At 51.7% G+C, this 15801-nt stretch overlaps 1 protein-coding gene across 2 annotated transcripts in view; it reads right to left on the reverse strand.

The window, feature by feature from the left end:
- LOC116941184 (protein Shroom3-like) overlaps positions 1 to 10022 on the reverse strand; it is a 77251-nt gene extending 67229 nt beyond the window's left edge. Inside the window, exon 1 of one of the 2 annotated variants that reach the window (XM_076066403.1) lies at positions 9797 to 10022. In XM_076066403.1, coding sequence (XP_075922518.1) covers positions 9797 to 9843 — 47 coding nt within the window. In that variant the 5' untranslated portion in view covers positions 9844 to 10022. The remainder of the gene's footprint in view (positions 1 to 9796) is intronic. The other variant, XM_032951936.2, reaches the window with a different exon arrangement.
- Positions 10023 to 15801: the final 5779 nt, after the last annotated feature.

Consider the following 15801-nt stretch of genomic DNA (forward strand, 5'->3'; position numbering starts at 1 on the left):
GCTGCTGCTCCATGAAAATAATAATGCAGTTACAGCGGAGAACAAACACCGCCCTGCTTCACGGCATAGCAGTGGTCTGGGTACGATGCGTGGTGTGTTGCACGCGAGACATGCAATGTGCGCCGCACCCCACACGCCTTGTAGTTGACGCACTCTCCTCTGCACATGCTCATGTGCTGCAAACCACTACACACACATGGACATGTTAGAGACAGAGATACAGAGACAAAGTTCCCCCGTGTAGCCTTTTACAGACTGTTGGGTCAAGTGCTGTTAGCGAGCACCTATGAAGGCCGGTATGGTACACGAGGGGTGGGTGGCCAGGACCACGCCCAGCCGCCTTTGTCTCCCCTGTGCTGATGTGTACACACCGCACCAGGTACTAATTTCAGGCTGAGTCGACCTAGGGGAGGCCCAAAACCGGTTAAAATAGTCACCAGTTATTGAATTTAACTCGGGGCGCTCAGTTTATAGCGCGGTGTACTAACAACTACACCACCGCTCCCCACTTGAGATACAGCATACAAACCTATACACACGTGCACACAACAATACACACAGTGGTCGCGATGGTAATGTAGAGGTGCTGCTATGACGTGTATTCGTCCAGCAGCAGGCCATGCTCACTGCCGCTTTCCCTCCATGGAAACATCGCAGGGCAGCAACAGGAACCGCTCTGGAAAGTGCCGGTATAATACATGTTGGTGTTCTGAGAAGTGCCGACATGACGTACTGCTGTAAATCGGCACATGACCACCACTGTGCATAACCCACCTGTACACACACACACGCCATGCAAGAGTGTGGAAAACATCTCCAAAAACACAGCAAATTTCACTGGTGGGATTCAGGCTCGTGCGTGCTGGCAGTGTAACACATGTGACGCAAGGGCAATAATGTCTTGGCATGAGCAGCGACGGGCATGGTATTCGCATGCCCGGCTTGGCCATCACACACATACCCGGCTTGGCCATCACACACATGCCCGGCTTGGCCATCACACACATGCCCGGCTTGGCCATCACACACATGCCCGGCTTGGCCATCACACACATGCCCGGCTTGGCCATCACACACATGCCCGGCTTGGCCATCACACACATGCCCGGCTTGGCCATCACACGCATGCGCTGGGTCACTCGTGAGAACCCAGGTGTAAGGGAGAGTTTCTCATCTCTGCGAGTGGGCAGCAGCGGTGTACAACTTGACAAGCGGCACCTGAACCCGTGCTGCACTTCCCCTCGGTTGACTCAGCCTTAAGTAAGTCTCTGGCATGGAGTGCAAACATAAGTGCCGGAGAGCGGGGAGGCGACATTGGGTGTCCTGCTGGCTACACCGCCCCATTGTGTGCAACGCTGCTGATGAGTCGCAAGGCCAACGAGACAGTGACCGACAAGGTCAGGCTGCCTAGTCCAGTTCAGCAGTTGCCGTGGTGACAGTGCATATTCTGTTATAACTAATAGCTAACAAAGTCGTACCTAGGCTACCATAACGATAGCACGCATGCAGATCATAAATTCACCCTTCCGCAGGTCGAGTGCACATGTGCAACTCCTCCGTACACTTCTCCAATAACCACTGTGCGTGCATCGTTTGGATCCCATAAGAGTGTAGTCTCAACGTACCGTACCATATTTTTAAAATAATGTAAAATGTTGTCTTAACAAACATTATGTTATTAATTTGTTCTTGATGTAACCCAGTTTGCCGTTGCAAGACATGTGACACTGTCTTGTGTATCTTAACGGGTTTCTCTCGTCTGCGGGTTTAATAAACGCTCTCCTAGTGACGCGTCGCCACACTCTTTGAAATTGCCGACATAAATATCCAATATCTATCATTAATCCAATCCCCATCATTGGCAACAGAGATTCACAAATTGTAAGTAGCTGGTAGGATAATAATTTAAAGATGTATGTTGGCAGTAACCAGGTGATAAGACTCATGCCAACAAATTCCAGACCTCAGCGTGCCCATCAACCTGCAATACAACAGCTGACCTCATTACACGACTTATTATTAGTCCTGCGCTTGTTCACCCAGGAAAGCCTCACTGAGAGTCTCAAGTCTCTTTTTCAGGAAGATCCTGCCAAGTTTTCTCAGTAGAGGGTGATGTTGCTGCTGTGCATGATCCCAATTGAGTGATTCGCAGGTACAGTACATGTTTTCTTTACTCAATAACATTCCTAGCGTTCCTCAGATGTAGAGGATGCCGCGGTTCCATGGATCTCGGGGAAGGGAGCAGCATGGTCACGTGAACGTTCTCACATGAGACAAGCGACCGTATCCAGGGAGGCAGGATTGTGTTATTTTATCTGAATTGTTCCAACTACGCGCTGTATCAAAGACTACCTTGCAAAGCAAATACGGCAGAGCACCCTTACCGGGTGCTCACCCAATCTTAAACACACAGAGAGATTAATTCAAGCACTGTATAACCAACGTGCATACATCTGCGACTTATGGGCATACTGCAGTAGTGGACTTCCCCCAGAGTGGAGAGAAAATAATAAATACATGGACCCCCTGTGTGAGATTACAACATCGCATATCAATGGCCACTGATAACACTGCATTTCTTTTGAGTTGCGTGCCTTTATTGACAGGCACAGAGTTCACGAGCACGACCATTCGGCCTTGTGCTGCCTGCCAGCAGAGCTCCCACGCTGCTCACCCACCAAGAGGCACACATCTTGCCTGGCACGCTCACCCACCAAGAGACACTCACCCTATCTGGCACGCTCACCCACCAAGAGACACTCACCCTGTCTGGCACCCTCACCCACCAAGAGACACTCACCCTGCCTGGCACGCTCACCCACCAAGAGACACTCACCCTGACTGGCACGCTCACCCACCAAGAGACACTCACCCTGCCTGGCACGCTCACCCACCAAGAGACACTCACCCTGCCTGGCACACTCACCCACCAAGAGACACTCACCCTGCCTGGCACGCTCACCCACTAAGAGACACTCACCCTGCCTGGCACGCTCACCCACCAAGAGACACTCACCCTGCCTGGCACGCTCACCCACCAAGAGACACTCACCCTGCCTGGCACCCTCACCCACCAAGAGACACTCACCCTGCCTGGCACCCTCACCCACCAAGAGACACTCACCCTGCCTGGCACCCTCACCCACCAAGAGACACTCACCCTGCCTGGCACGCTCAAAAACAATAACCGCCATTCACCACTAAGTGGCAGTGACCATCACCACGGCGCTTGGGCCATGCTCTGTGAACTTGGAGGCCATGTGCAGTGCCGAAGGCCCACTGGCAGGAGGTCACGGAACAGACCCAATTGCCATGGGTTGACTGACTAAGATAACTGGAAGGTGGACCAACTGTGCTCCCCACTGTGCCAACTCTGTATTTTAGCCAACCGGCACTCCACTCACTGTTGTTAGCGTCGCCTCTCAGCCGTCCGTTGTTGGAAGGGCGACTGCCTCCGATTCCCGAGCAGTGTCCTTCACGAACCTCCTCCACAGAGGCCGAAATTTCACTGCTGGTACCAGTCATCGGCAAGTCCAATCAACTCCACATCCTTCTGTACCACATCAGTCCACCTCTTGTCTTGAGCCTGTGTCACGCTCGTTCAGCCACAAAACAGAAGCTGCTTGGGCAAGCGGTGGCTGACCATGCAGGCTACATGACCCAGCCAACACAGCCTTGCTTGCCAGAGGAGCTCACTTATGGGACTGATCAGATCTTTCAAAGATATGTGAACTCCTCACACAAATCCAGTCTGGTTAAATCCAGGATGGCTCGTAGGCAGGCTAGCCTGAATGTTTCAAGCCGGCGCAGATGTTCCTTTAGAAGGCTGGACGTTTCGCAAGCAAAGAGAAGGGAGGGCATATCTGTGACGGAGAAGAACGGGAGTTTTGGATGGAGCAACAGGCCTGGTAGCTTCCACACAGCGTTACACAGCTGACGAAAAGATAACGCCGCGCGACTGATTCGAAGTGAGACCTCGGGTGCCAAACCGGAGCTGGTCATAAGCACATTGCCCAAGTACGGACACCTCTCCACTCTCTCCACAACAGCCCCATCACTCGTTGGGAGTTGAGGGAAGGCAACGTTTGATGACATAAAATACCCAGGCAGGTGCTTTGTTTTTGTGGGGCTGATGGTAAGTACATAGTATGCTCCAGGTTCAGCAGTAGCATCTCAACTCCTCAGAGTGGGCAGCAATCACCAGATCATCCGCAAACATAATAATTTTGACTAATAGGCAGCCATCCCTTGACTGCACCCGGGCATCGATCAGCCTCCCAATTGTATCCATACCAGATGGGAATTCCACCGGTACTTCCATGGACAGCTTCTCAAACTACATCGTCACAGACGTTGTTAAATAGTGTAGGGGGCCAGAGGACATCCCTGTTGTGCCCCAAGGTGAAGAGAAAATAGCTCCAGCACCCAGCCACGCAACTTTACCCAGTCCTACTCACCATCATGAAGGTCCTTAATGATTGTGAGCAAACAGTCTAGGACTCCAAAACCACGAAGAATAATCCAGAGCCCTGAACTTTTGTTGGTATCATAGCCTTGACCAGGTCAGTAAAGCACACACATCAAGAGACATACATCCTCCCTAGCACGCTCACCCACCAAGAGACACATCCTACCTGGTACGCTGACCCACCAGGAGACATGCACCCTACCTAGCAACACCACCTACAATCACAGTGGGACCCAGAGCCTGTGGATCCCTATGTGGTCCACTTGGCCAATAACATGCACATTCATTGAACAAAACAAATGTTATGGTCCCTGGAGCAACAACTTGTCATGTAAATCGGAGACATCTTTTCAACTGATGAGAATAGGTTTTCCCCTTTTTTCTGGCTACAAACAGGTGTTAAGATATTAGAACACCAAACTGAAACCTTTTACAAGGAATCACATCTTAACACCTGTTTGTTGCCAGAAAAAGGGGAAAACCTATTCTCATATTTGGTACTGGCAAAGGAGGTCCCATGATGGATATCTTCTCAACCATTACAGAAAAAACACGATGACCAAGATGCATCACGAGAAAGTAGGATGAACGACGGATGGGACTGGTGATGGAATGGCAGCCAATGGAGAGAAAACGCTGGAGAGAGTGAACGAGCGATTTGGGGAGTGATGAGATCAGCTCATGTGCAGGAGGGAGATGGATCTCGACTGCGAGGGGTGCCAATCGCGTGTAGGCGTTCAGACAGCAGTGGACAAATGATGACCGATGATGATGTTGAAGCAACTAATAATTGTAACAGGCTTAACTCAAATGTATGAGAAAGTGAAATGTGTCTTGATTTTTTGATAACATAAAGTGTTGCACTATGCATCAAACTTGACACCAAACAAGGTGTTTGCGAAGATGGCAAAAGGGATGAAGTAATGTCACTGCTTACAATTCCATATATGGTGGCAGTGCAATCAGCTCAAAGGTGGATGAGGCCATAAAAGCTCTAAGATCGTCCTTGGTACAAAGTGCAAGTGGAATGTTGCACGAGTAACAGCCCCAGATGCGGCAGGACTTAAGGGTCCTAGTTTCTCCCACCACCAGTTTCCTCTTTCTCGAGAGGGAGAGGCTCTTCCAACTGCTCCACAGGGATCCTCCCCTCATGGAACAATCTTGAGACCCACTGCCCCCTCTCCTGCGCTCATGCGAGGTGGGAATTCCCCACCAGGGGCGACTACGCCCAGTCAACAGCCACACCGTGCGTGAGAGCAGGTGCGCTGAATATTGTGAAATTGAATTTAAAAAAACGCCCACTGATAACAGCATTGTCACTTGTGAGTGCTCACAAGTGCAAATATTGCAGTTTGCTGATTCCCAGGGCTTGTGCCGTTAGTCAATGTGGAGGACTCCTCCACTATTCTCCACGTGGTTTATATCTCACTTGAGATGTTATCGCTTCAATTAATCAATTACATTTCCCTATCATGTGCACAATTTTAGTTTCTGACCTTAGCTTTCCTCTTGAACCCACGCGTCGTTTAATTCAACTCTATTGGATGTCTGGAGCCAGCGGTGGAAAGTCTACCCTGCCTTGGCACAGACCGTGACAGTACCTGCACGGGATGACCACTGCAAACTTCCCGCAATGCAATTGGCTCACTTTATTGGCCCACGAGGAGTGATGAGCTAAGTCAAGCTGAATTTGGATGAATTCTGATTGAGAGTTGAAGCCCCAACCCACAGAGGTGACACTAGACAACACCAAATATGCAGGAGTTACCTTCCCTTACCTAAATTCTGAGCTAGATCTCATCTGATAATGATGTAATTACTGTGCCGATGCTCTTTCCCGCTTTACGGAGGCATCTGCCTCAAACTTGGCTCTGAATACGTCTCTTTTCATTCACCTCAGTGCTGATTTCCCTACTTCCTGTCCCAGTGGCAGACTGCACAAAACACTTTAAAGGGAGCAGTCCAAGACTCGAGATCGCTTTTGCAGGCACCCAAGGGGAGCTGGGTGATATCTGGCAGCACGGCGACTGACACAAGGGGCCGGTGAGGGAGATGTTCTGGGGGATATAAGACTCTGCTTATCTCTAGCACCTTATACCCACGTTGGCTTGCTCTTCACAAGCAACCCCAAGCCATCAACGCCGATGCACGTGCACCACCACCATCACCGCCACCGCTAGAAATCCGTGCGGATGCGTGAATGTCCGTGTGACACGAACTGTCACGGCGTTAACCACAGCAGCCACTCACACCACGTACTCACACCATACAAAAGACAAAGATCCCCGTATAGCCTTTATATAATATTGAAGAAAGTGCTGTTTGCGAGCACCTAATTATAGGATACAAACACAGATATCACACAGCAATAGACATTCACACACCACAAATACACAAATCACACACACCAATATGCGTGCGCACTCACTATTCATACAAACTCACACCACACACTCACCATATCGAAACTACACCACACCACAACCATACATAGACAACGAACACATCATGAACACCAGCCATCCTCACCGTTAATCACACGACACACTCACCATACATCATGAACACCAGCCATCCTCACCGTAAATCACACCACACACTCACCATACATCATGAACACCACTCATCCTCACCGTTAATCACACCATACACTCACCATACATCATGAACATCAGCCATTCTCACCGTAAATCACACCACACACTCACCATACACCAAACAGATAAAGTTCTCCCCTTTAATCTGAACAGACCTATGAAGCTGTTAGCGAGCAGCACCTATGAAGCCCGGCACGGTACACGAGGGGGTGGGTGGCCAGCACCACGCCCAGCCGCCTTTGTCTCCCTAGTGGCCATGTTTACACCAGGTAATCATTTGAGGCCGAGTTGACCTGGGAGAAGCCCAGAACTGGTTCAGATAATCGTCACCGATGTTGGCCTTGAGCGGGAATCGAACTCAGGTGGCCGGGTTCATAGCGCAGCGCCACTAACCGCTACGCCACCGCTTCACACACTCATCGCTCACACACCACTCCCATCATACACACACTCAGCTTACATCACACACCCCACACCACTCCCATCATACACACACTCACCTTACATCACACACCCCACACCACTCTCATCATACACACACAGCTTACATCACACACCCCACACCACTCCCATCATACACACACAGCTTACATCACACACCCCACACCACTCCCATCATACACACACTCAGCTTACATCACACACCCCACACCACTCCCATCATACACACACTCAGCTTACATCACACCCCCCACACCACTCCCATCATACACACACTCACCTTACATCACACACCCCACACCACTCCCATCACACACACACTCAGCTTACATCACACACCCCACACCACTCCCATCATACACACACTCACCTTACATCACACACCCCACACCACTCTCATCATACACACACTCACCTTACATCACACACCCCACACCACTCCCATCATACACACACTCACCTTACATCACACACCCCACACCACTCCCATCATACACACACTCACCTTACATCACACACCCCACACCACTCCCATCATACACACACTCACCCTACACCACACACCACACACATTCACACACCACTCCCCATCATACACACACCTCACACGCCACTCCCAATCATACACACACTCAGCTTACATCACACACCACACACATTCACACACCACTCCCATCACACACACACACTCAGCTTACATCACGCGCCCCATACATTCACACACCCCACACATTCACAATACACTCACCATACACCACACATTCACCATACACCACACACTCACCACACACCACACATTCACCACACACCCACCACACACCACATTCACCACACATTCACCATACACCACACATTCACCATACACTCACCATACACCACACATTCACCATACACTCACCATACACCACACCACACACTCACCAGACACCACACCACACATCCACCACACACCACACCTTCACCACACATTCACCATACACCACACATTCACCACACTCACCACACATTCACCATACAGCACACATTCACCATACACCACACATTCACCATACACCACACATTCACCACACACCACACATTCACCACACACCCACCACACACCACATTCACCACACATTCACCATACACTCACCATACACCACACATTCACCATACACTCACCATAAACCACACATTCACCATACACTCACCATACACCACACCACACACTCACCAGACACCACACCACACATCCACCACACACCACACCTTCACCACACATTCACCATACACCACACACACCACACATTCACCACACTCACCACACATTCACCATACACCACACATTCACCATACACCACACATTCACCACACACCACACATTCACCATACACCACACATTCACCACACTCACCATACACCACAATTTCACCATACACCACAATTTCACCATACACCACACACACCACCACACACTCACCACACATTCACCAAACACCACACATTCACCACACACCACACATTCACCATACACCACACACGCACCACACATGCACCATACTCACCATACACCACACACACCACACACTCACCACACACTCACCACACATTCACCACACTCACCCCACAAACTCTCACCGCATGCCGTACAGTCTCACCCTGGCGCACTCGCAACAACACTCGGGGTAGTGAGAGACGACGCGAGACGAAGTTGCGAGTGACGAGGAGAGAGACGACGAGGAGGGTGGTGATGGTGGTGGTGATGGTAGTGGTGATGGTAGTGGTGATGGTGGTGGTGGTAGTGGTGGTGATGGTGGTGGTGATGATGGTAGTGGTGGTGGTAGTAGTGGTAGTGGTGGTAGTGGTGATGGTAGTGGTGGTGGTAGTAGTGGTAGTGGTGGTGGTAGTGGTGGTGGTAGTGGTGGTGGTGATGGTAGTGGTGATGGTGGTAGTGGTGGTGGTGGTAGTCGTGGTAGTGGTGGTGATGATGGTGGTAGTGGTGGTAGTGGTGATGGTGGTGGTAGTGGTAGTGGTGATGGTGGTGGTGGTAGTGGTGGTGGTGGTAGTGGTGGAGGTGGTAGTGGTAGTAGTGATGGTAGTGGTGGTAGTGGTAGTAGTGGTGGCAGTGGTAGTGGTGGTGATGGTGGTGGTAGTGGTGGTGGTGGTAGTGGTGGTGATGGTGGTAGTAGTGATGGTAGTGGTGGTGGTAGTGATGATGGTGGTGGTAGTGGCGGTGATGGTAGTGATGGTGGTAGTGATGGTAGTGGTGGTGATGGTAGTGGTGATGGTGTAGTCGCGTGTCTCGTCCCACCTGTGGCTGCTGCTGCTGCAGCTCGCGGTGGCTGAGGCCGCGTCCATGGCCCCGCCTCGCGCGGCGGAGTCGGCGTCTGGAGGAGCCCTGGAGCCGGCAGCGGGGAGGAGCAGGAGCAGGAGACTGCCGTGATGTTAAACCGAGAATGTGAGGAGGAGGAGGAAGAGAGGAGGAGGGGCCCTCGATGGGGGGAGGAGGAGACTTGCGATGGTGGACTGCGATGGAGGAGGAGGAGCGTTGGCACGAGAGGCGCCCTGGTGACAGACCCCGGGGGCTCGGAGGAGGAGCGAGCGGGGGACGGGAGGACGAGCAGAGCAGGGGGGGGCAGGGGGGGCAGGGGGGGCGGGGGGGGCAGGGGGGCAGGGGTGGCAGGAGGGGGGGCAGGGGGGGCGGGGGGGCAGGAGGGGCAGGGGGGGCAGGGGGGGCAGGAGGGGCAGGGGGGGCAGGGGGGGCAGGGGGGGCAGGAGGGGGGGGGCAGGGGGGGGCAGGGGGGGGCAGGAGGGGGGGCAGGGGGGGCAGGAGGGGGGGCAGGGGGGCAGGGGGGGCAGGAGGGGGGGGCAGGGGGGGCGGGGGGGCAGGAGGGGGCGGGGGGGGCGGGGGGGGCATGGGGGGCAGAGGGGGCGGGGGGGGCCAGGGGGGGGTAGGGGGGCAGGGGGGGTGGGGGGGCCAGGGGGGGTAGGGGGGGCAGGAGGGGGCGGGGGGGGCAGGAGGGGGCGGGGGGGGCAGGGGGGCAGGAGGGGCCAGGGGGAGGGGGCAGGGGGGGGCAGGGGGGGTGGGGTGCCAGGGGAGGGGGCAGGGAGCTCCTCTTAGCTGCAGTCAAGTTAGGGGGGCTGGGGGGCACACGCAAGAGGCTGTTGTAATCACTGCCATCACGCACTCCCGGCCGCCTTTGTCTTCCTGCCCCAGGGGCTGACCTCTCGTCACGCCGCCCAGCAGGGGGAGCGAGTGGCTGGCCGGGAGAGCGGCCCCCCTCCACCCTCACCGCGCGTCCGAGCAGTGACCGACGCCGCTCAGGTGAAGGAGGCCCTCCCGCGGCGTCAATGTATCGGGGCAGGCAGCCAGGCAGGGTTCGTCGAGGCCGTCAAGTTCTGGGTTCCAGATGTTTGGGACGCGGCGTCTCACACCAGTAGAGGTGGCGGCTGCGCGACATCGCGCACACAACGTAACATGGCACCTCTACGGCGGGAGAGAATGGACATTGCGGTGTCTGTCCTAGAAGCCGTGCCCACTTGTGGATTGTGTTTGGCAGACGCTATTGAGCTGGCTGTATGGGTGGTGAGCCTGCAGGCCGGGCCCATTGACGGCCCTGGCAGTGGTGGGCGGGCAGACGGCACGGGGCACCCACCCAGATCGTGGTCACGGCGGCCACCGCCCTCGTTCTGCCTTCCTCCGTCTTCATCCTTGACCCCGACTCAATTCCCGATCCCATCCCTTCTGGGATCGCGCTGTAGTGACCATCCGAGAACCTCACCGAGATTCGGAAGGACGCTGTTGCTGCTGCTGTGCCAACAGAGTGGACCAACGCGGACGTGCAGAATCGACGCCTCATTCGAGACCCACAAATCCATCCTCCAGGCCTTGACATTCCTCAATGACACTGAAACAACCATCAAGCCCATGCGCACTTGTTCATAGAGAATTAAGGACAAGTTACAGTGCTGTAATGCGATGGTGGCCATGCCACCCCAACTAATGACCATATTGAAAATCACTGTGGTCTGCGCTTCGATGAACCCCAAAACTACACGAACTCTAACCCTGAAGCGCTCTCGTGCCTGGCAGACATCGACATTGGCATGAAGCTCTTTAACACATTGCTGCTACCATACGCGAGAAGAGAAATCCCATCTCTCCACTCCAGTGACGTGCGGTGAGGTCAATGGCTGGGGAAGCACTGTGTCAGAGCCAGAGTCACACCCTGAGGGGCCGTGGCCTCACGGAGGGGGCGTGGCCTCACTGAGGGGGGCGTGTTAGACACGTCCCCCTCAGTGAGGCAGATGCCATAGCTGCCTCCCCTGGTGCTTTTTCATTGCAGTTTCATGACGAGACCAGCGAGCCTAAATATCTTTATACACATACGTGAAATAAATTACCTGGAGTATGGAAGGCGAGGACATGAAATGAAGGGGTCGACAAACATTACATTGGTGACATACTGAGATAGTAACAGGCACGCGCCTATTGCCCGCCCTCCATCCAGTTACTGAGGGGTTGCGCAATCAGAGGGGAGGCTGAGCTCGTCACTGCCTCACCTCTCGTCTCTTCCTGTATTTGCAGCGGAGCTCCGCAAATTTGGCGATTTTGACGATAAAAATGATTGTAATCGTACAGAAATGACATTTATAACACAGATCAGTGGAAACATCTTAATATTTATTTGATTTGATTATGCTTTAACTTTTCGTAACGGCTATTTTCATTGGAGCATGACAGGCGAGGCTCTGCCTCCCCTGCATCCCCTGCTCCACCCCTGCCTCGATCCTCCGTTCCCGCCTCGCACATCAATGGTCCCACCGCTCTCCCCATCCTTTCCACAACTCACCCAACCCCAACCCTGACCCCGCTGGATTAGTCATTCACTTCCTCCCTCACACCCTCCTTACTTATTACCCTGCTGCACTCACTTCCCCAACATCTTCCCTCATCCACATCATTTCCTTGAGCCCATCAGCCCCATTCGCTCCGCATATCCACGCTCCACATCCCCCCGTCTCCAGTCGCCACTCCGCCTCCATCAAAGCTTTCCCGCACACTTCCAGCACCTCGACTCATCACGCAGGAGGACATTCGACTGCTCTGCCCATCCTCCTCCACCAGGTGCTGTAGCAGCAGCAGCAGCAGCATCGCCATCACACGGTCACCTGAGACCCGACGGCCACACGCCATCATTTAGCCTCTCAAACACATGGAAGGATGCAGCAGAAGCCATTCTGGACACGTTGTTACGACTTATCGATCAATAATAATAATACTACGATCCACCTGGCATACATTCCTCCGGGGCTTTCTCAGAATGCGAGAAAAAGAATTCACAAATATCCAGGAAAATAATGAAACATTAAAACTAAGAATTATTGTGTGGATCTTAAACACGACCATGGCATGCTGTGAAGTGGTAAGTCATCTTTAGCATTGGGCAAAGACTAAGTTCAGGAAAAGAGTTTCAAGTCTATCTGTGAAACGTTTATATTATTTAACAATTTGCCCTGGTTGACCTGAAGCCTTTGCCCTGCGTTCTTGCTGCTTGGCGTTGATTTGTACAGCGAGTCCTCGTGTTAACTCGGCAGATTCGTTCCTGAAAAGTGCCGCGATAAGCGAAAACAATTTCCCCCGTAGGGGATCGTCCATAAATGACGTCACGCACCTAGGGGGGGGGGTCAGACATTTGTGACGATGTGTGACGAGTGGGGGGGGTGAGAAATGTGACGTCATATCAAAATGCGCAACTTTAAATAAATATAGACAACACGTTCTACTTAATTAAAGACGTTTTAATAAATGTTTCTCCTACAACATCAGAGTGCAGCGCAACATTAAATACGCACTACAATGACAATAGTTTAAAGCGATTTGAAGCATGTTTTATTTTAGGGGTGGAGGGGGGGGCAGAGCTTTGTGACGTCATATTTGAGGGGGGGGGGGTCTGACTTTTTGTGACGCCGCGTGACGAGGAGGGGGGGGCAAAAATCGTCCAAAATCGCGTGACGTCATTTATGGACGGCCCCTTACCAGGCAATGTGACGATGACTTCGGGGCGAGGCTGACGCACGCACAGCAAGGTGGTGTGGACAATCGACTGAGGGAACGCCGCCGCGTCACTACCGTTCCGCGTGCTGTATCACACCGCTCAACAGCGCAGCTCAAGAAAGTAGTTCGTCGTCGAGCGCTCTTGGAGCGTGTTCCCGAATGGAAGAATCGCGTTATAGCGAAAACGCGCGTGAACACCAAGCGTTAAGTGAGGATTGTCGTATTCTATATCAAAAAAGCAAACACCTGCAATGGAAAATGTATTCAATTGCTGGTAAGAAGAGTGATGCAGTTACCACATTGTTCAGGGGAAAATATTAGTTTAGCTATTCTTTCTACGAATACAAAAATTTTACCGTTTTTTTTATATATATTTGACAATGCATTTAGAATGTATATTTAATGTATAGATTTTGTTTGCTTCTTCGAGAATATTATTCAGAGCCGTCCCGAGGGGCGACCACGCCAGGCCACGCGTTTCACCGCCACGGTGTCAGATGGAACACTTCCCGTTTAAATTTTGATTTAAAGCTTTCGTGACTGCAGGGATTCATATTCTTGGTTCTTTCGGTAAAGTCACGTAGAAGGGAAACAATAAAATAATAAAAAAATATGTATTTTTATTATTGTAGAAGGGGAACAATAAAATAATTAAAAATATGTATTTTTATTATTGTATTGTTTCCCTTCTACGTGACTTTACCGAAAGAACCAAGAATATACTCCTAGTTTAGCTTGAAGGCGCCGAGAGAGGGGCCCCCCATCATGAACCCCCCTGGAGAAGTTGAATGGGTTAATGTTTATGGTGTCTTCAAAAGGCAGGTGGTCTAAAGCTAATCGTCACCTTAAGTTGCCTTTTGAATAAAGTCCAAATACGAAATACAGTGCCGTACCTTGAAACCGTAATAACCACATGCTATTGTATTCGGTGCACGTTGGACGAGTCGCAGCAGCAGTGTGTGCTTTGGGAGCTGGTGTCTGGAGTGCCGGTGAAGGAGTCTTTGCTGCGGCAGGCGGACACCTGTCCGCGGTTACGAACGGAGTTTTTTATCCAACAAAAGCCGAGAGAAGAATCTCTGCTGCTTCAACAGCGAGCGCATTCACCGCACTTTGAAAGACTGGCGTGCCAACGCGCGCGCACATCGCCACCGTATTTCTCAAGTCAACGTGACGGGAGGTGGGAGCGCTTTGTTTTGAAAGGTCTCCTTCTCCGCATGGGCCGCGGCTGTAAGCAAAGTGGAATGCGGCGCATGTCTCGTAGCCGTGTGCGTTTCACCGCCCAGCACTACTGAACTAAACGGTAGTGTTTGCACAGCACACACTCTGGTGCGCGCAAGGGCCATCAGTCACAGAGGGCCACGTTTGGATGGCACTTACAACTGCGTGCCACGCATGTTGTGGCCACTCCTTTCCATTGGCATGTACGTAGAGATTTTCATTTCAAGGGCTGCTACGACTGTCGAGGCAGGTCTAATTTTAAGCAGGCGGCACGAATGTAATTCTGCAGTCGGTTGCGTGGTGGAACGCACTGCCCATAAAACCAGCATGGTGTTAGCAGTCCTCTGCGACCAGGCCTCTTTGAAGGGATGCAGCTGTCTCCCCTTTTCCTCCTTGTCTGACACAGCCTGCCTGGCCGAGCCTTTACTCACACACACATCACCTTCCACAAGAACCTCTACATCCCAGCACCCTCACTGCCACCTCGGCTTCGTACGTGTGGTGGTTATTGCCCGACTACCCCCGGTATAAATTTACCTCCACGGAAAATTAATCAAGGCAACTTCTTCCCTTCCATCTGAATATTTTCAGGGATGCGTTGAAGACTAATTGCTAAATGCTTTCAAGTAAAAATAACCTTGACGCAGTATTCCAGTTCGCGCACGCCATCAACGCATGGTGTAACTTATTGGGATATTAACGTGCTAAAAGTACATTTCTATTGTTTCAAATGTCTCCTTATGCATCTTGTGATAAAAATCCAATATCTTATTGCAATAACGATGCTGAGCAGTGCAGAATAACTTTGATAAATATTTCCTTTCATTAAATTTTGATTTAAAGCTTTCGTGACTGCAGTAATTCATATTCTTAGTTTTTTCGGTAAAGTCACGTTGAAGGGAAACAACAAAATAATAAAATATATATAAAACAATAAAAAAAATTCTCACGACGTTTCGACCATAACTCAAAGGTCGTCTTCAGGTGTGTTGGTTTGCATAAAAAAAATTTTATGCACCGTTTAAAAATAAATTTATGCA

This window comes from Petromyzon marinus, chromosome 11 (genome assembly GCF_048934315.1).
Source record: "Petromyzon marinus isolate PM22_M1 ecotype Great Lakes invasive population chromosome 11, UKy_Petmar_22M1.pri1.0, whole genome shotgun sequence".
Taxonomy (NCBI): domain Eukaryota; kingdom Metazoa; phylum Chordata; class Hyperoartia; order Petromyzontiformes; family Petromyzontidae; genus Petromyzon; species Petromyzon marinus.